General features: G+C 36.1%; 3 protein-coding genes across 3 annotated transcripts; 2 read left to right on the forward strand and 1 right to left on the reverse strand.

Annotated features, from left to right (window-relative positions):
• Positions 1 to 3,028: 3,028 nt before the first annotated feature.
• LOC147556582 (amino acid transporter AVT1A-like) lies at positions 3,029 to 9,541 on the forward strand. Its single transcript, XM_086658663.1, has 12 exons — positions 3,029 to 3,201; positions 3,911 to 4,170; positions 4,659 to 4,873; positions 5,816 to 5,839; positions 5,932 to 6,112; positions 6,415 to 6,634; positions 6,996 to 7,131; positions 7,211 to 7,230; positions 7,338 to 7,483; positions 7,943 to 7,986; positions 8,633 to 8,695; positions 9,180 to 9,541. The coding sequence occupies exons 1-12, from the start codon at positions 3,029 to 3,031 to the stop codon at positions 9,270 to 9,272; spliced, it is 1,575 nt and encodes a 524-aa protein (XP_086514789.1). The 3' UTR covers positions 9,273 to 9,541.
• A 3,837-nt stretch (positions 9,542 to 13,378) lies between these two features.
• LOC147556583 (histone H4) lies at positions 13,379 to 13,941 on the forward strand. Its single transcript, XM_086657481.1, has one exon. The coding sequence runs from the start codon at positions 13,435 to 13,437 to the stop codon at positions 13,744 to 13,746; it is 312 nt and encodes a 103-aa protein (XP_086513607.1). The 5' UTR covers positions 13,379 to 13,434; the 3' UTR covers positions 13,747 to 13,941.
• Positions 13,942 to 15,080: 1,139 nt separating this feature from the next.
• On the reverse strand, positions 15,081 to 19,591 carry LOC147556584 (uncharacterized). The gene is made up of 5 exons (XM_086657482.1): positions 19,361 to 19,591; positions 18,425 to 18,618; positions 15,940 to 16,024; positions 15,450 to 15,518; positions 15,081 to 15,353 (listed from the first exon to the last, which is right to left on the reverse strand). The coding sequence occupies exons 1-5, from the start codon at positions 19,442 to 19,444 to the stop codon at positions 15,261 to 15,263; spliced, it is 525 nt and encodes a 174-aa protein (XP_086513608.1). The 5' UTR covers positions 19,445 to 19,591; the 3' UTR covers positions 15,081 to 15,260.
• Positions 19,592 to 20,749: the final 1,158 nt, after the last annotated feature.

Genomic DNA, 20,749 nt, shown 5'->3' on the forward strand with positions numbered 1-20,749 from the left:
CAAATTAGTATATTTGAGTTAAAAAATAATAATATTTTATCATACATTTATCTCGTGTAATTCATAGATATGTTTTTTCCGAAAAGACTTAATTGTGTTAATTTAAGATAAACATAACTTTTATGACCTTTAACATTAATATGATAATTTGTTTAGGGTTTGTTTTCATGACTTTTAGCATCGTTATTTTTGTTTTTATACTGCTTTATGAGTTTATTTTATTTTCTTAGTTAGTTAGTTGACGCGTAATAGTTACGTTTTATGTCAATCATGTGCGTAGTTCATTTTCTGACAATTTCCACACACACAGTGTAATGTATACAGTGAATCATCCCGAAAAAAGTCAATATATTACAATAAAATTTAGGAATTTCTTTAGAAACAATCTCCACCTTTTTCCATATATAGTTTTTATGATACAAAAATTCTATGTTCATTACATGCAACAATCACTACATATATATTGGTTAATTTTTCCGATCAGTCAAATTGTTTAATAATTTTGTTTGACAGTGATTATATACCAATTTAATTTAAGGGGATTGATGCAATTGACCAAAAATCAATCGGGAATAGAGAAGGGTCCTCCCCAAAAGAAAAAAAAAAGAATGATGGGTCCAAAGCAGAGGAACTTCGCGAAATTACAGAATTTGCCCCTCCGAGTTTTCTCTAGAAATAGACTACAACAGTCATCATTACAAAGCGTTGATACATCATGGAGAAACAATAAAAAAAAAAATACATCAAGATTCATGAATTGAATAAGCATTATAACTGTGTAACTTTAGCCCTAAAGGCCATATAATCAACCCGTAAAGGCCACCTCAGAGGCCTAAAGCCCATCTAACTACCTCTCCATTACTTATACCAAAGTTCAATAAATTGTCAATTTGCACTACTTCCATGGCATCGAACCTGAGGTCTCCATGTTGTGGGTGAGTGTTCAACCGGTACACCAACAGACCAATGGACCCTCCACATGCTTTTAGACTATCCAAAACCCGAACAAAAAATATGTATATCTCATGCATTTTCTATCTCTCTCTTATAACTTTCTCTACCCGCCACATACCATCACTCTCTTTCTCTCTCCTTTATATCAACTAGGTGTCCAGCTACAACACTCTACGAATGCAGAAGATCCCTTTTGGTTACCGTCCACGGATGCATTCTTCACGAACATACTTCAATATGTCTCAATTAGAATATATACTCTATCTTTTTCATTATCAATTAACATTTTTCTTAGAAAAAATATAGTATTTTTCTTCTATTATTGATTCAAAATTTGTGTGAAGAAGACTTGAAGGAATAGTTCTTGGTGGAGATTGAGCGATGACGATATAGAATGAGATGAAGAAGAAGATAGAAATTTGATGATGTCTAAACATGACTTTAGGATATCATTCGGCATATGAAGTTTCAGCGCACAAAACAATGAACTTCTCATCGTGATTCTGGGGACAAACCTGCAAAAAAACTTAGAAACCTCTATAACGCTCAAGTCAGTAGGGTGTTTTGCAGTTGAATAATTGAATTCAAAGTCTGAGTTTAGAAGTTAAACCTTGCATGATTGATTAGGGCGAGCCCGTTATTTTTATATACGCTCGGTTGACCGACTATGATGATCGTCTGAGATGATGAGGTGGTGATCCACCGACTTAGATGAGACCATGCTTTGACAATCGTAAGTAGAATACATTTTGTTGTGTTGCATATCTTTTGTATTTGATAGATCTTTTTGCCGATTTTGTAGATCGCATATAGAAAGTTAGCTTTCTTGTACACTTCAACTCTCAGTGTTACTTAGATCATGTTGATTTCTCCGCCCTAAACCTTAGGACAGGTTGGGGCTTAGGTTGGGTAAACCATGACTCAGATTCGCCATCATTTGGACCCACTTAAGAGTCGAGCTGATTTCTGCAGATTTCCCTTACTGCTCCAAGATCCAGAGCAAAGTCGTGACCAGGGCCCACCTAGTTGACATTAGAGCTAGATTAGGGCTTAAGATGCCTAAGAGACTCGTGTCTACCTCTCAGTTCTGGGCTTAGTTGACAGAGCTATTCTGGATTCACTTCTCTAGTGACTTTGATACAGATTGACCCATTTGACTCTTGGTCTTTCATTGACTTATTGACTTTATCAACTGATGAGTAATATTTAATCATCAGAAATTAACAACAACAACAAAAATTAGTGTTTGTGTTTAGTTAACATAGAGAAAACAGGAAATTATACAGAAAGATTAATTTGAGAGTTATAAGGTAGTGTGAGAAAATGGAAAAAAGAATATATCAGCTCAGGGTACTGAAGAAAAAAAAAGAAATAGAAAGTTTAAACAGATATGTTAAATGGCTCAAAAGTTATGGGCGAACTGTGATGTGGTTGACTCCAATTAGTCAGGTCATGTGCACTATTCGGCTTTTGCGGTACTAATTTTCGGACTATTTAGCATTTTTTAAAAACACTAAAACCGAAAGACAATAATAGCACAATTTATCGTGTTTCCAATTCTTTTTGCCCACAACAATTCAGGAAATGATATACCCCAATTTTTTGTTTGTGGTAGATTTTAAAGTTATAGGGGGTCTTTTTTTTAGACTTAATAATCTAAATTTTGGGTCTTATATGTTATATTCTTCTTTTATGTTATAATAGTTTTGTGATTTTTTTTCTATTTCAGGTCATTTTGGAAAGTAATCACAATACCCCATAACTAGCCATTTTGTATCCATTATAACAATAAAGGTCATAGATTAATGTTAGCATATCATTTTACCATTATTCAAGAATCGGTGCCAACTAATATTTTCAAGAAAGACAATCTCATTACCATTTTAAGACATAGGACTTGTTTCCAATTAAACCATTGCCACGTAATGCTTACTCTGATTCTTGTGATTATACCTTCATTATAAATAATTGCCCAATTCCCCTTCATAAACCATCACATTTCTTTCTTCACTCTCTAAGTAGTACTTCTCTAGATATTTAGGTTTGATTGTTGTATTGTTTTCTTTTAAATAAGATGGCAGAAAAGCAGGTAGGAGATGAGTTCTACATTATTGAAGATGAAGATGTTGAAGAAAACAAATTAGATTGTAAGAGTAGTGATGGAGAGGAAGAAGAGGAAGAAGAAGATAGTGAAAGTTTGGCATCTTCATCTACTTTTACTTCTCAACAATGGCCTCAGAGTTATAGGTGAGTTTACTGCTTTCTTAACCTAATATGTTTCACTTTTGTTGATTATTCTTTGTTTTTCGAAGTCTAAAAAAAATGAAATAAGTCTATTTGATTACAAAAATTAGTAAGTACAGAATGGCGTGGTCTATCTGTACATACAACTCTCTCACATAAGAATGCAGCATGTAGGTTGAATTTTTAGGCATACAAATTTTTCGGCATACAAATTTCTCATGAGAGTCTAGCGAGTCTAATTATAGAATTCTTTTGCTTTTTCCAAATAATACTTGTTTGATGTGATTGTCTTTTGGAAAGTAAAGCTAATTTGTATTATTTGAATTTGAGTAATTGTAGCATAATTAGATTTCACGTTTTTCTAAAGATATTATTATGTCGACGAAAGACGTTTTTTAATTTTTAACTCATTTTCTAAATTGCTACTCAGTTTGTGCAGTAACATTATTCAGAAAATTGTGATTCAATTCAGATGGATTAAAGTTGGAAGTTTTGATGTTAATCCATGTTAAGTGCTTGCTGAAACGGGTTTTTGAAGATTACTCAAATTTTCTTCGGATATTTCTGTCGCGGCATTTAACATTATCATATGACAACATAAGAAAATATAAAATTCTTTGAAGCATCATATGACAACATAATGTAATTCCAATTTGTAGATTTTTTACTTCAAGTGCTTACTATTTGGATAAAATTTATTGATAAATTGCAGGGAAACAACAGATTCTTTCATAATCACTCCATCCCAAAGCTTTGGAATCATTCAACGTTTGCCTAGTACTGTTAGTAAATATTCTAGTCATGACTTAGAAGGAAAATATCCTTTGTTGTCTGAGTATGGGAGCATACCTAGAAAACAAGACTCCATTCCAACTTTGGGAACTGTCCCTGAAAAATCATCAATGCATAAGCAATTCAGTGGAGAAGGACATATTGGTCAAGGATGTAATTTCACTCAGACTATATTTAATGGTAACTGTCTTGATTTCATTGCTCTCTCACAATCTTCTCTAGACTCACTATCGAGGGTGTCCGCCTTTTTACTCAGGCCCGCTTTCACTCTTGGTGCTCCCGTGGACTAGGCAAGTCCGGGAGCACTTGGAATGGGCCTAATCCGTGTTGGGCTTGAACACCACGGACTCAGTCCAGTCCTAAGCCTACGGAAAGTACCAAGAGTGAACGCGGGCCTGAGCGAAAAGGTGGTGTTTGTCTTTCGAGCCGCCCTTCGCTATCAATGTTGTTGCGTTCTACGTCGTATATAAAGGTACTAGTATGCACATCTTAGAAGTGACATGACTGGATTACCCCCTAAAATGAAGTTAAATTTGAACTGCATTTTATGGTCCTTATATGGGGGGTGTGTGCTAGATGAACATAAAAATATCACAATATACCCATGGAAGTGACTGGATTAGAAGTTCATGATCTTTCTCTGATCTCAATGTTGTTTGGTTATATAGGGGTAAATGTGATGGTTGGTGTTGGACTTTTGTCAACACCCTATACAATAAAAGAAGCTGGTTGGGCAAGTTTGGGGATATTACTAGTGTTTGCAGTTGTTTGCTGTTACACTGGTGTACTCATGAAGTATTTATTTGAGAGCAAAGAAGGCATTCTGAGCTACCCTGATATTGGACAAGCTGCTTTTGGGAGATATGGTCGCCTATTCATTTCTGTGAGTTTTTTTTTACTTAATTTATATGTCATTTAGCTTTTCATGTCAATGCAGTTAGCCTAGTTACACGTGTTTCGTGTATTACTCGGCTTGGTTAGCTGGTAAAGTCTCGAATAATGTCGTATACGGATGAAATCTGCTGAACAATTACCCAACTTTTTATCTCAAATTGTTGGTCCAACAATTTTCACTGCCTTACTTAAAAATCAATGAAACTTCTCAAGCGAACTCACTGACAAACTTAAAACCACTCTAAATGACGTCTTTTTCTGTTTATAAAACGTAGTAAAAGTTTACCTAAGAAAAATAATTGTAGGAAAAAAATATACACCGGCAAATAGGCTTTTGGTCTAGTGGTTTGCATCTTCCTCTTAAGTCCCAGAAATCAGGGGGTCAAGTCTTGGTGGAGGTAGAACACCTCCAAGATTTGACGCAGCGGAAAAACTAAGAAAAGCTTTAGATCTATGTCCAAAACTTAGAAAATCGAAAAACTCCAAAAGAGTAAACAAACAAATATCATTGATAAAACTGAATGAATTAAACAACTATTGGGTCCCTTTTTATATTATTAGGGTATCCTAATTCCTAACCTAATCAAATTCGAATTCACAAATTCTAAACAAATAAATTGAAGAATCTCGAGAAAATAGACGAGGAAAACTTCTTGAAGAAAAACTTAAACAAAAATAGTAAAAAAAAAAAACTACTAAAAGTCCGTTTTGAGGGACTACACGATTATATTTGACCTCCAAAGTGGGCCAATTGTGGCGTTTGCAACAACGAACGTGTAGAACGTTATTTCACACGAGAGCTCAAAAATTTGTCCAGTTCCGGCAACTGTAGCTTAGATTTTGGCAGTGTCAGCCGTTTGTCTTTATTTTCTGCTATTGATTATGTTGTACAACAAGACTTACACCTTGGCCTTCTTGAAATTTGATGCAGATTGTTCTATACACAGAGTTATATGTAAGTACTAAAGTACATATTCTTGAAATTTTTACTACTTCTTGATTGATCCCAAGAAAATGTATTTTAAAAACTTGATTTGATATCTGCAGTCATACTGTGTTGAGTATATTATACTGGAAGGTGATAATCTCACAAGGTTGTTTCCTGGAGTATCATCGAATTGGATTGGAGCTCATATTGATTCTGAGCATTTCTTTGGGATTCTTACTGCTCTAATTGTTCTACCAACCGTTTTATTGAAGGATCTTCGTTTGATCTCTTACCTTTCAGGTACAGTACTATACCTCTTCTGTTGTGCACTCAAACCGTATGTCCGAACGGTTTAAGATGATGATACAAGACTTACTAAATTTGAACCCAAATACTATCATTTTTCGAGTTCGAGCTAATCTTTTTAGATTTTGACTGGATAAATTGCCCTCCCTCGTTCAAATGCGTCTTATATGTTAAGATCTTCGGCTATTAGCTCAAGCTCAAATATGTTCACAGTCTGATCAGCCTCTGAGATCGAACTCATTAAATCGTTTTCTTGTGATGATTTCTCAATTTGTTTTGGTTGGTGTTTGTGTCAGCTGGTGGAGTGCTTGCAACACTTCTTATATTCATATCGATGTTTTTTGTGGGTATGGAGGAAGGTATTGGGTTTCATCAAAGTGCTCCATTAGTGAAATGGGGTGGTGTACCATTTTCTTTAGGAGTCTATGGGTTTTGCTTTTCTGGGCATTCAGTATTTCCCAATATCTATCACTCAATGTCTGATAAGAAACAATTTAACAAGGCTTTGGTAGTATGGTATGTTAACCCTTCTTTTCCATATGATTACTTGTTTTACCTATTTACTTGAATTCGATATTTGACATTGATACGAGATGTCGGATACAACTATAGACAAATTAACAATTATAGGTCATCTTTTTTGAACTTTTTTTAACAACATTTAAGTCATATATAAATGATACAAACTAGACTAGACATAGCATAATTTTGTACACGTCAACGCAAGACACAGATAACAGTCTCATGTTATATGACAAGAAACCGAATGTCCTACTTCTTCATAAGAATCGGCAAAAAGTATTAAAAATGGGTATCAATATATGTTAAGTAGTTTTTAATGGTTTCTTTGATTCTTTCATATGTTTTCTTCGTGCAGCTTTTTGTTGTGTATTGTAATATATGGGGGTGCCGCTGCTGTGGGAATTCTAATGTTCGGTGAGGGTACCGAATCACAAATAACTCTTAATTTACCCAAGAATGCAGTTGCATCCAAAGTTACTATATGGACAACGGTGATATGATTTTCTTTTGTTCTTTTCCTTTCCTCTATTAGTCCATATGGTTTCTAAATTCGTCATATTTTGTTTGCAGGTTATCAATCCTTTCACCAAATATCCTTTCCTCACAAAACTAAACTTGTCATGTTTTGTAGCATTGTTATTATCTCTATATTATTCTTAAGATTTCACTTCTACTTTGTGTCCTTAACATGGAACACATATGCATTGTTGATGAATCCATTGGCAAGGGGTTTGGAGGAGTTACTACCAGAGGGATCAGCTAACAGTTTATGGTGCTTTGTGCTACTAAGAACAGGACTTGTCATGTCAACCGTATGCGTTGCATTTCTTCTACCATTTTTTGGTATGTACGGAGTAGATTTTCGGAAAAAAGTAAATATCCGACAGTGAAATGAAGCTATAATCATTGACATACCCTTCTTCCCACACTATTTAGGTAGATTAAAGAACGTATATTAAAGATAATATTTACAAAACCTGTGTTCACGATAAACTTATATGGTATCAGAGCTAGGCCATATCACCAAAGATATATGAAAACATGTTTTAGCCTCAAGGAAGGCCACACGCAAGTGGGGTTTGAGAATATTCCCACATAGAGCAAGGAGAGTCTCGTGACCGACACTATAATATCTAATGCCTCTTAGCTCATTCCCAATTGGTTTTGAATTGGATGCTCACAAACTTAATGTATAGCATGTAGTGGGCAGTCAATTAGTAATGTGATTATTGTCGGAATATTGATTTTATGGTTTTAGTAATGTGATTATTGCTGGTATATATCATGATTTTATGGTTTCAGGTCTTGTGATGGCTTTAATTGGTTCTCTCCTCAGTATTCTTGTGGTAAGCGACAACTTTGTTTCACTTTAGACTAAGTACATAGTCTTCCAAAACTTTCATATGATATATTAGTGAGAAATAGGACTCAGATGACCTAGGGATGTACATGAATGTGAGCCAGTATTTGTGGTGCTGATAGAGAACTGTTATCGCATACTGAACCTGAGTCGGGTCACTCTCATATACCTCCTCAGACTCGGAGTTAGTCTGGTAGTGTAACATGTCCTTCATTTAGTCACCACCGAAGCCCATTCGTCTAGCTCCACATGGTACAAGGTTTTTCCTTGACATGAGTCTGCCCTATACACCTAATATTCACTACCTAACAATCTAAACATCAATGCAACCCAAAAGACTTTTGCATATATACATAGGACAAGGTGTTATTTCATTACCTTGATCTTCATAAGGGATGTGAGACTAAACACCTCACCGATGAAACTCTTGTTTTGTACTTTTCGCACTCTGAGGCAAATATTTTATTTTCTCTTCATGTTTGAGTTTATTATACAACATTGATGCCTCAAATTTCCAATTTTTCTACCATACAAAGAAGAAATTATACCAGACTCTCCAAAATTGTAACCAAGTTTATTCTTTTATTTTGAATTCGTGGTAAACTAAATTAACGAACGTGATATTTTCCTAGGCGATCATAATGCCATCCATGTGCTTTCTAAAGTTAATGAGGAGGAAGGCGACGACAAATCAGGTAAACCAATTGCCTCAATGTTGCAGTAATTACCTCAAAACGAAAAATAAAACAAAACTAAATCACAGCCACAAAATGTATAGCTTGTGGCAAATTTGATGCTTATGATATTATAGCCTTATAGTTTGTTGTTATTAATATTAGAGCTGGTCATTCGAGTCAACCAGAATTGCTAAAAGACCGCTTACTAATATCTCTAGAACCCATTTGGTCACACATAATAATTTCAATTTGGCATGCCAACATTCTTAGCACTAACATTCGCAATTCTGTGGAGTACACAATACCCTTGTGCCCTCGCCGATTTTGGGTATCTCAGCTGAGTTAACCTCTCATTTTATTGCTGGAAATAACTTAATACACATTAACAACTTTCACTTAGACATATGGTGTAATATTTTTTAGGTATAATCTGTCCGAACCCGACTTGAGTCTAGAGTCCAACTACTTAGAGCATGAATTGTACTTTTTCCTTCATATGCAGGTCTTGTTAAGCTTGGCAATTCTTATTATGGGCATTGTCAGCGCCACCGTTGGGACTTATACATCCTTATCAAAGATTATGAACAACTACTGAATTGACGATGACATGCTTCAACAAAATCCAAGATGGATATGAAATTCTTAAAAGGGAAGTTAGTTTTTACTAATGGGGATGGATTTCGGCTTTCAAATGTTTGTGTAGTTGTGTTTCTTTAGTTGTTTTAGTCGGTTGCGAACGTGTTTGGGATTGGAGAATATCAAAGAGTTCAGAAAAAGTGAAAGATTGGGAGTTTTTCTTTTGTAGCATATAAATGTCAGGCTATGTCGTTGAACTCCAAAATGAAATGTATGATCACAAACCCCCTTCACATGTTGATTTAGTAAACACGGTTTTTGTTTAAATTCAAGTGTGTTTTGTTTAAATTCAAATGTGAGGATTGTCAAAATTTTGTTGCAAAAAATAGTTGTCTTAATTATAAGATTTCTTTCAGTACAAAAATGGAGAAGAATCCATCGCCGTACTGGGAATAAATTTTTTATTTGGTGGGGAAAAAAAATTTTAGTGAGTAAAATTAGGGGTGGGAAACTAGTCGGGCTTTGGAGGCCTTAGGCATTAAGGGTCCGCGTTCTGACGTTTCAGGCAACCAATGTCTAAGCCCAACGAACTTGATGGGCTGGCTTGGTCCGGCCAGAAACAAGAATTTTGTGTACAAAGCCCGCCATGGGCATTAACTCGCGGCATGCATAAGGCTAGAGGTGGGAATCGGGGCGGGTTCGGTGGGGCTCAGATTCTTTGTGCGCGAGTTTCGACGGATCGAGTTCTATAGTGTTGTGTCTGGTCGGGCTATCAGACGGATCGGGTCGGACACATATGCATTATTTTATGCCCGCCCGGTTTTGCCCGAGAATCCGCTTGGGCTCTAACGTCCTCGGACGGACGGGTTACGAATTTTTTTAATAAAAAATTACATTAAAATTTTATTTAACTGATCCAATTAATTAAAAATATCAACAAATTAAACTCAATATCAATAATTAAAAATATCAAAAAAAGAAAAACACCATAAACCATTCTTTGATTTATTTTACATCATTCAACGTAAAAAACCACCACTTACTTTGTTCTTCATAAAGAAACACAAACCCTCTTAACCCATTCCCCAAAATCCTCGTTAATGTTTCATAATCCTCCAAATTTGGATTTTTCTTGAACGAAAAAATTAAAAAGAAAAAGAAACCATGTTTTTTTTTTCTTTTAACTTGCCTGTGAATTGTTGTCTTGAAGAAGAGAAAGATCTCTGATGACATGTAAGAGAAAGATCTCTTTTAACTTGTCTGTGAACTAACCATTTTCGCTTATCCGAGAGACTGCGGTCGTCGGAGACTCTTCGACGATTTGTTGTGGACAACAGACTCACCGTGACTACAAAGAGTGGTGACTGGTGGAGGAAAGTAGTTGTGTTCAAATGATGTTTAAAATTGTTTCGTTTAAAGCTTTAGGGTTTCTCAGTTGGGACTTTGTGATGGTGGAACCAAGCTTTAGGGTTTGTGTGTAAAGAATAATGGAGGAGGTTACTCAGGTGATCAGGGGTGGAGGTGGAGCGGTGAAGGATGGAGGCGGAGCGGTGGATTAGGTTTGTTGTTGGAGCTTGGAAGTCGGCTATCAGGGTTAGTAAAAGACGAAACAAGGGTTTGGGGCTATTTTTATAGATGTGATATTTTGATCCAACGACTGATGTATGTTCAATATCAGCCGCTAGATCATATAATCTGAAATGGTCTAACGGACGGGTAGCGTAATACTTCAGGCGGGTAGCGTGGTATTTCGGGTGGGTGGGTCGCGTGATATTTTGGGCGGGCGGGTCTAATGGGCTGGGACTCGGGTAAGACACCTAACCAGAGTCCCGCCCCATACTCGACCGATATTTCGGTCCGGGTACGCCAGAACCGGGTTCTTCGCAGTTGTCGGGTCTCACCGTTCCCGCGCGGTTAGGGTCGGGTTTCGGATTTCCATACCGTTTTCTGGCCCTACATAAGGCACTTAGGGTACAACCATAACAAAATAAGAAAATGTTGTTCGTGAAATGTTGTAGTTTTAGTAAAATGTCGTATTAGCTTTAATTTGTAGTTGTAGTAAAAGTGAGTGATTTGAGAAAATAAGAAAATTATCCGGGCCAACAATTTTAAAGGGAATATGTGAATTTTGACGAATTTTTGGGGTGCACAATTTTAAAGGGAAACAAGTCATCTTCTTCCTTGTCTCTTATCACCAACTCTGGCTACCACCACCAACTTCGATCACCACCTCTAATTCCGGGCACCGCCATTTTTTTCTTTTTCTTCTTCTTCTTCCACTTCTCTCCTTCCAATAAAACTACAACCTTCATTTATCTTTCTTCTTTTTACTTTTCCCTCTTCTTTACATTCTTCCCTCTTCTCTCTATTCCTCCCTTTCTTCCCTCTTTTTATATAATCTGGCGAAGGGAAATCCGATCTGGTTTTGGGAAATCCCAAACCAGATCCAGCTAGTGGTTTGGGATAACCCTAAACCATCGAGTGGTTGGGAAAATCGCCGGAAAACGGCTAGATGGTAAGAGAAAGAGAGAGGGAAGATAAAGAGATAAGAGAATCAGAGATGGTTTGTGCTCTTTTGACTAGTAGTATGGGTGTACTAAGGTTGTCATTGCCACGGACTCCAAAATGGCTTGTGCTCTTTTGACTAGTAGTTCTTTGGCTCCTCCTTGGCAGTCTAAGTTTCTTTTTCTTAGAACCAGGAGGTTGATGAAGCAGTTTGAGCATTGCGATGTGGTTCATGTGTTTTAGAGAAACTAATCAAGTGGCTGATTTGCTAGCTAAAACCAGACCAACTCATGGAGATGAGGAACTTGGCCCTCATTACCTGGCTTTGGAGGTTCAGAAGATCATTCTTGAAGAAAAACATGGCATTGTAAGACAGAGAGTTAGATAGTTTTTTGGGCAACATCTTTTGCTTTCTCCATTTGTTTTCTTTTTGCTTTGTTCGTGTCATTAGGTATGCCTAATGACTCGTGCTGAACTTTGTGGCCTGTAGCCTTTTTGTTTCTCATGGATTCAGGTCCCTTAGAGCCTACTGATTTTTGCAAAAAAAAAAAGAATCAGAGATGGTTTCCCTCTAACAATTAAAGAAAACGAGTCAACTAAAGTTGACAAATTTTGTAGAAGTCTTTGCACTCCGGACACTTTTCTTATTTCCCCAAATCATCCATCTTAGTAAAATGTCATATTAACTTCGGTTTGTAGTTTTGAAAAATGTCCTATTAGTTTTAATTTGTAGTTTAAGTGTTGTAATTTCAGTTAGTTGTTAATAAATTAATCGTAATTTTAATTTATTTGAAAAAGTGAGTTTTTATGATAAAAATGAAATTTGGATTGATGAATAGTAATTTGGTTAGAGTTTTAGAGTTTTGTATTTGAGTTCAAAAATATGAAAACACCGAATAATTTGGTGAAGATTTCGTTTGGTGGTTGTCTTTTTTTTTTTGGAAATTGATTACGATGTACGATAGTCATTACAATGGCGTTGATACATCAAATATGTGATAAACACGATATTGCCAAATTTAACAAGAACACGCCTAAAATCCAACTACACTATGACCTAAAGCTCAATTACATTATCTAATAATCTCAAATTCCATAACCCAAACTCCCAAAGATTTCACCTCCCTCTGGAGATCGAACCCGGAACCTCCAGAAATTTTTGGAGTTTATGTCAACACTTTAAACCAGTTCACCGACCACTTTCGAATGCCCACCATTTCCCCTGCTCTTACGGATGTAAAAGGCGGAGAATTGCACCACTAATCGGGCTAACCCTATGAGAAAAGTGACAATTGGTGCAGGGCACAGTTCCCGCCTCTTAACCCCTAATTTCCCTCTTCATCAAAAAAAAAAAACCCCCTAATTTCCCACTACGCTTTGAACCAAAATTTCATTTCGTTTCAACATTCCCGCGCGACGGACTAAAAGTGAACAACTTCAAAGTAAATCATAATCCGCGTGTTTCCCTTTCAGCCAATCAAAATAAATTATTTTCATCTAACGTTCATAAATCACCCAAATACAACTACACGGATTCACTCTAGATCCAACGTTTCACAATACTCCCCCTCTTAACAGAAAAATCTATAAATCCCAATTTCCATTCCCATCTTCTTCACAACATATCAATCATCAACCTAGAAAAAAGTAGAGAGAGAAAGTAGAGAGAGAGAGAAATGTCAGGAAGAGGAAAAGGAGGAAAGGGTTTAGGAAAGGGAGGAGCAAAGAGACATCGTAAGGTTTTGAGAGATAATATTCAAGGTATTACTAAACCAGCAATTCGTCGTCTAGCTAGAAGAGGTGGAGTCAAACGTATAAGTGGTTTGATCTATGAAGAAACCAGAGGTGTTCTTAAGATCTTTCTTGAAAATGTCATCAGAGATGCTGTTACTTACACTGAACATGCTCGCCGGAAAACTGTTACAGCCATGGATGTTGTTTATGCTTTGAAAAGACAAGGACGAACTCTCTATGGTTTTGGGGGTTAGGGTTTTGTTTTGTTATTTCTTTAATATTGTAAAATTTCAGTATGAACTAGGGTTTCTGTTAAATCAAGAACTTTTTCGGAGTTAAAATTACTCTTTTTTTTTTGTTTGTCTCAATTTGGGTATTTTGTGTTGGTATGGATTATCTGGTTCTGGTCAAATATATGATGGTGGGTTAATGAATCAATTTGAGATCTAGTTTTTTTTTTATTTTTTTTTTTTTTTATTTTTTTTTTTTATTTATTTATTTGGAACAGATTTTGACATTATAACTATTTTCTAATTGGGATTATCAAACGAATTATAACTATTTTCTAATTGGGATTATCAAACGAATTAACATCATGTATTAAATTAGTTCGAAGTGTTATTAGTGAAAACTAGTAAGTATTCATGTTGAGTTGAGATCTGAATTTCTCCTCATACGAAACCCTAGTAAATTAAAGTTATTTGAGAGAGAGTCGAGATTGAGTGTCTCCATGACAAACAAACCCTACCCATAATGCCCTTTTAGCAATTGCCACACCTATTGCATTTGTGATTTTTTTTTTAGAGGATTGGGATTTTTCAAATTGGCAGTTATCCAACATCTCCCCTCCCAATTGGGTGATCCGTGATCGGACAATAAGAGAGAAGTACTGTCATAAAAAGAGAGGAAGGGGCAAGTCTACAAAGTAAGGTTGGCACTACAAAAAAAAAAAGTGATAATGTGACTATGTGAGTGACGGCGAATTTTTTTACGGCTCAAATTTTTTTATGTTTCGGTACATAAAAGTTGTACATCAACATATTTTTCGCTTGGATGGTTATTTGACCTTTTGCAACGTGCATAAAAGTGCACAATATATATTGAAACGCCCGCCACAACTCACTTGAACCCCTAACACAAATTTATGCAGAGTGACATTATCACATCCCAACACGAACATGTTTCAACAAAAAAGAAAAAAAAATTGACACGAACATAACATCTAAGCTCCAAATACGACATTTTGATTGGATATTTATTGATGTGAACTTTTTTCTTCTAAGGGATAACTCTTTGGAACAGAAAATAATTTTCTGATCCTAGTTCTAAGGTAATATGTGTTTTCAGTTTTCATCAAGAGAGGGAGAGAGAGCATAAACAGATTGAGTAATGGAAACTTTTGGGTAACTTCAGCTTGAATGCTATTTGCCTAATATCTGATCTAAATTGGCAAGGGTCCTACACAGACTTCCCTCACAAGTTTCAGGACCTGAAACAGCTAATGTAAAATCACAAGTGCAGGTCGAAGAACCAAATTTAACCTGTCAAAGAACCCAATAACTAACACTCAACATTATGCTATCTGTTATAACCACAAAAAATAACCTATCACGAAAATGCATTCCCATTTCAAATCTCTAAGTAACCACAAGAGTTTTGAAGTTGCTGCGTTTGAACTTCAGAGTCTACACTGATTCCGATTGATTAATTCAGCTAATATTCCTTAATGTACACTTTGAATATTTCGTTACGCCTAAAAGAAAAATAATTACTTACTCCTCGTCTTAACAAATTTAGTTCTTGAAGCTTTTTTCTCCATCTTTTCCCGTTTCTTCCTAGTCTTCTCATCCTCTGGGCCTCCCTATACAAGTGAAAAATGGAGTCATGAAAAATTTGTAACGATACTAGGTATGCCACCACATAAGGCATCAATGTGAATATTTGTGATTGGTATTACCTCTGAGTCACCAGATGACAGAAACCCTCTTGATAGACCAAAAAGTTTGTATGCAGCAAATGCTGGTATCTGCCGAGATAAGAAAGGGTTAGTTAGTCATATCTAGCATTTGCGATTACGTTTATACATCTGCACAGCTCAAGAGATGGCCAAAATCTGTGGAAATTAGGAGATGATTAATTTAGTATATGGCAGTGGTGAAGTCACCACTAGGAAGAACATACAGTATCCTTTCCTGGTATGCATGAAGACTCTCGGGAAGTGCTAGATATCCTAAGTGTTGCCATGGCAATTAAACTGAGCCTCCAAGTTATCCACGTTCATTATTACCGTATGTACTACTAGACTTTGATGGGCATAGTAGTAACCGTTACGAACATATGATCTCATGCCACTATGTTATCCTAGCCTGATCCAATGATTAACTTCTCATGAAGCTAACATGCCCAAAAACATAGTTATTTGAAGATTTGTACATTATAGATCTTACCACTAAATATGTGTACCAGAATTTTCCGGATAAGATTGACATCACTTGTACAAAGCTTGTTATATAGATAACGTCGTGTAAATAACTGCAACAAAAAAAAAGAACTGTTAGTAATATCTTATAATAAGTTTAACATAACATGAATTAGTGTATATCGACAAATTTTTTAACTGATGGATATTGGTGGAATGTTGGCCATGTTTGGCGTGTGGACAAGGAATACAATTACCAGGAAGAACAACTCCAATGTGAATCCTAGTAATTACAATACCTTACTTCATGTTTGGTTTGGTCAGAAATTGGATTTGTAGATATCGACGAAATCGGTGGATAACTTGATCGACAATTCCAAAGGAAAAGGAATACCAAATCCACCCACCCCTTGGGTTTGAGATCTCCCTAAAGCGAATCCTATTCCACTTGGAACAGGAGTGCTGCTACATTCTCTCGTACTAAAAACCTATATAAAATGCGATTTCTGATAATCGCATCTCATTCCTGCGCGCCAAACATGGCCCTAAAGGATTAAAAGTTTGAAATACAAACATAACAAACACTGACATGGGACATGTAGGATGCTCATCACGCCAGGAAATGAAAAGCATTAGTGGCCTTATGTACTGCACACTTATAAACCAGATTAATTGGACACAATGCCTCAAAGGCTCAAACCTCGAAACTCGAAAGAAGCTAAGGGTTACATCCCAAATTCCATGCATATGACATGTAATATATTTTCGACAAACGAGGGAGGACATTTTCTGTTCATACTCCCAACTGGCCACAGTTTGCTATTCCATTATACAATCTTTTAAGTTATACAAGGTATAAATGCTTTTCAAACTCTTACTCCTAACGGGAAGAGTTATTACCGTATAGTAAAAAGATGTTGGCACCAGATCCAATACAACCAGCATTGGTTTATTTACAAACTCAGACGAAGTTCCAATGAGGAGATCATACTGAGGTATTTCACAGACACATAAAATTCAAACCAGAGAAAGAGCAACATTAGATTGTCGGAACTCGGAAGTCATTTGGTGCAACATAGGACCTCTAATGCCCAAATTTCCAGTCTTCTACCAAACAAAGACGAGTAGAGTAAAGCATTTCATGAGACGAAATTCACAGAACCCACGAGGCAGATTGAACTTAGGGCTTTGCAGGGATCTAGAGGAATGGCAATTGAAGAGTTGAGGGTATGTTAAAATTGCACAAAACCTAGCAAATGCGTCTCTCTGTGAAATCTGATAGAATGTTTTGGTAGGAATAGTAAGATCAAGTGATGGAACTGCGATTATTCGAGCAGATGCTACCAGAGCTACATGGACAAAAAGGTATCCTAAAAGGTACTCATTTTCCTACAAACACGCTAAGGTATGCTTTTAAAAGCTACATGCCCCAGAGGTACCAGATAGACTGCAACAAGATGGGACTGCAACAAAATGGGTTACATATTGGGGAATATGCGTCCGTTGAGTAAAGTTGCAGCAGCACCAAAGGGCATATACTCTTACAGTGACTAGCTACTCCTAAAAGATTTGGAGATATTTTTAAAACTTATGAATGAGAAAGATCATGTAGGAACTGAAGACATCAACAGGGGAATACGGAATTGAAAAATAAATAAATATTGAAGGGCTAGAAGTATTGGAAGAAGAAAACTCATAGAAATTAAATATGATGTGGCATCCCCTGTGTTTCATTTCTTCACGACTTCAAGACAGCTCCAATAAGTTTCATAGGGAAATTTAGATCGAAGGAGAAAATCTTCGACTAAGATGTTTTTTTTTAATTGTTCAGCGTGTCTCGAACCCTTGACCTCTAGGATGGAAGACTATACCTCTTACCACTCCAACCAAGGGTTGTTGACTCTTCGACTAATATGTGTCTTGAACTCAGGATACAAGTAAGAAAATATTTTATTAATTATTCTTGAACGGTTTCGTATTCACTAGATCTTAGCTTTTACAATAATCAGGATTTTCCATTGTTCACGAGGAACCCATTTGAAATCTCTATCAAACTATCGGTGTAAACTAAAAACATAGTTTCCTTAAATCTTCTGACTTGAGGAGATTAGGAAACCTCAAAATTGGGACATTGTATCAGAAGAATGCACTTGAGACATTTTGGGCTGCCCCAAGTCCATATGCTCCAAAAACTAGAGATCTTCACGAGGCAGATGTCACTAAATTGTTCCAAGGTTTAGCAGTAACCAACGAATTCACATCGCTTTGCCAACCATTTGTTCCTTCTTTTTTTATCTCTTCGTACCTTTTTTCATTCAATCACATCTGTTTGAAATGACGAAGCAGAAAGGCCTGCATAGTTACTCAGTTGAAGAGTTTCTAAGTTCTGTACTGGTGTCCTGTGATACCAGTACAGAATGTGACCAAGAATGTGATAGAAACTCTTGGTCATAAGATTTAGCTAAGACTTAGAAACTCTTAGCAACACAAGCTAAGAAATAGATGCAACATACCCACAAACACCACCAGTGCTCATGTCGTAACCACCATCTAGAAGCTCCCCGTCATCACCATAATCTGGTTTTGCCATTTGAGCAAGCTGTTTGTAGGGAAGTGCATACGCCACTGATGTAACAAGGAAACCAACCCAATGTTTCCAGGTTAGCGAAGAGTGGAAAATAAGCATCCTCATTATCACATAGAAAACCTGCACGAATAACAACTAAGATTTAAAATTTATAATAAAAAAATTCGATCTTCATTTTCAAGAGGTGACTATTCAAAAAGAAAAAAAACTCTTTCAGATCCTCATAGTACTACATCAAGGTTCTGGTTCATATATAAATGAAAGATCAATGACGATAAAAGAAGCTAATGACAGCACGTCAAGCCAATAATAATCATCCAAATTACTGCGAAGTGCCAAGTCGTACCAATATAGTAAGAAATGAAGTTCTTAACCAGTATTAACATTTTCTTGTCCTTTTCGGCTTGTAAACAGAACAGTCTTAACAGCTGAAATGAATCTTTCAATTACGAATCAGTTAGGGATCAAATCGAAAACAGATGAACAAGCAATATAATGATTTTTCCTGTTGATGCATGTAAACAAGCTCAGAATCTAGTTACTAGTACTATATGACAAGGGGAAAAACCTAACAAATCATCAATTTCATTCAGTTTACAAGGTAAGTGATCCAAATTAAACAAAAGATGGAAAATTACCATACAATTGTACCTAGGAGATCCCCAAATAGGGCTTAAACAAACTTTAAGATATAATGAACCCTAGAATTTGAAACTGACAAAGATTATATCCAAATTGAACAAACAATTGGAGTAAATAACAATAATTTTGAAAAATTAATACAATTAGATGATTCAATAAGAACAAGAGCCAGATTATATATGTAGAGAGAGAAGCAGAGATTAGGGTTTTAAAAGGTTACGTTGCAGAAGATGATGGCCCGGAGAAGCTTAGACATGTGGCGGGTGTTTTCATCTTTTCTCTTCTTTGCTCCCTGGTTAGCCATCTGATCTGAAGGAGAAGATCTTCTTTGACTATTAACAAGACAAACAAATGAAGACCTTTTGAAGACTGGCAAAAAAATTAATTTCAGAGGCAAACCCAAAACCAGGAAATAAAACAAGATAACGGTCAATGGTAGATACTATCCGTTATTATGTACCTTATTAGCCGATTCGCGACTTCAACAAGACCGATATGATAAGGTAATAAAAACGGTCCGCGAGCCCGTGACCTGAAAGCCCGTGTACTTGATCCAACAACTGAGATTACATGTCTCTTCAAGAGAGACTCTCAGCCGTTCGATATGAATGGGCGTCTCTTAAAACCCTAACCAACGCCCCTTCATTCTCTATTTAAAGGTCTCTCCATTTCAGAGATTCTCATTTTTCACACTTTCTCTTCATCTTTTCACACCTTCTCGCTCATTCTCTTAACTTCAGATTTGTCTTTTCTGCCATCTTCTCGTATATTCTGATAATCTTCGGCTAGCCTTCTTTGGTGTTGTTTCTTTCCATCTTATCTGATAATCTCGCAAATTTTTGTTCTTGACTGCCATCAGTAACGAAGAAAAATTGTAAGTAATTATTACCTTCAACTTTTTTCAGCTCTGTTTTTAAATAACACAAAGTTCAATGATCTAACTGAAACGCGAATGATCATTTGATCAGATGATGCATATGAAGATTGTAGATCTTTTACCGATTTATTTTTCGAACTCATAAAAAAATTGAAGTTGATTATCTAACCGAAACACAAATGATCTACTGATCAAGTGAGATGCTTTTTAAGGAATTAGATCTTCAACTTTAATGTCTGTGATTTTATTTTGTGATGATTTATCGCATCTTCCTTTTTTGTGGTTAAATAAATGTATTTTATCTTCAATCTTTTGTTCCTTTTTCTTTACGTTGACACTAAAAGTCATGGTGACTTTGGAGAGTGAATAAAGCTATTGTCAATGAACATAAGCTGTCACATACACTATCTGTGTCGAAGCATTTGGAGACTCCAATGACAACATCGCCATTACCAATATTGTTATTAGCGATGGTTAAATTGGTTTCTGTAAACACACTACGGCGACGTTAAAATATTTATGTTGTTACCTGTATTAGTAATGGTGAATTTAGTTTTTCAAATCGCGATACGTCATCCTTAAAAGATTGTACTTAAAAATTATTAGGGAGATTTTATAGGGCCCCCTCATTTTTGTTAAAAGACCTCCCCTCAATGATAATTTAGCAAGTAAAATGGTTCATGGGGAGGTCTTTTAATAAAATTGGTGAGGCCTTATAAAACTTCCCAAATT

The sequence above is a fragment of the Eschscholzia californica genome, unplaced genomic scaffold (genome assembly GCF_041429995.1).
Source record: "Eschscholzia californica isolate CP2 unplaced genomic scaffold, dmEscCali1.0.p SCAF_2, whole genome shotgun sequence".
NCBI lineage: Eukaryota > Viridiplantae > Streptophyta > Magnoliopsida > Ranunculales > Papaveraceae > Eschscholzia > Eschscholzia californica.

Excerpts from the sequence above, each read along its gene's own strand:
- LOC147556582 (XM_086658663.1), top strand. The coding sequence starts at position 3,029 with ATGGCAGAAAAGCAGGTAGGAGATGAGTTCTACATTATTGAAGATGAA. Across the intron at positions 4,171-4,658 it reads CACTCAGACTATATTTAATG|GGGTAAATGTGATGGTTGGT; the intron begins GTAACTGTCTTG and ends TTGGTTATATAG. Across the intron at positions 7,987-8,632 it reads CTCTCCTCAGTATTCTTGTG|GCGATCATAATGCCATCCAT; the intron begins GTAAGCGACAAC and ends ATATTTTCCTAG.
- LOC147556584 (XM_086657482.1), bottom strand. The coding sequence starts at position 19,444 with ATGGCTAACCAGGGAGCAAAGAAGAGAAAAGATGAAAACACCCGCCAC. Across the intron at positions 16,025-18,424 it reads AGCACTGGTGGTGTTTGTGG|TTATTTACACGACGTTATCT; the intron begins GTATGTTGCATC and ends TTTTTGTTGCAG. Across the intron at positions 15,519-15,939 it reads TCTGGTACACATATTTAGTG|ATACCAGCATTTGCTGCATA; the intron begins GTAAGATCTATA and ends TTATCTCGGCAG.
- LOC147556583 (XM_086657481.1), top strand. The coding sequence starts at position 13,435 with ATGTCAGGAAGAGGAAAAGGAGGAAAGGGTTTAGGAAAGGGAGGAGCA.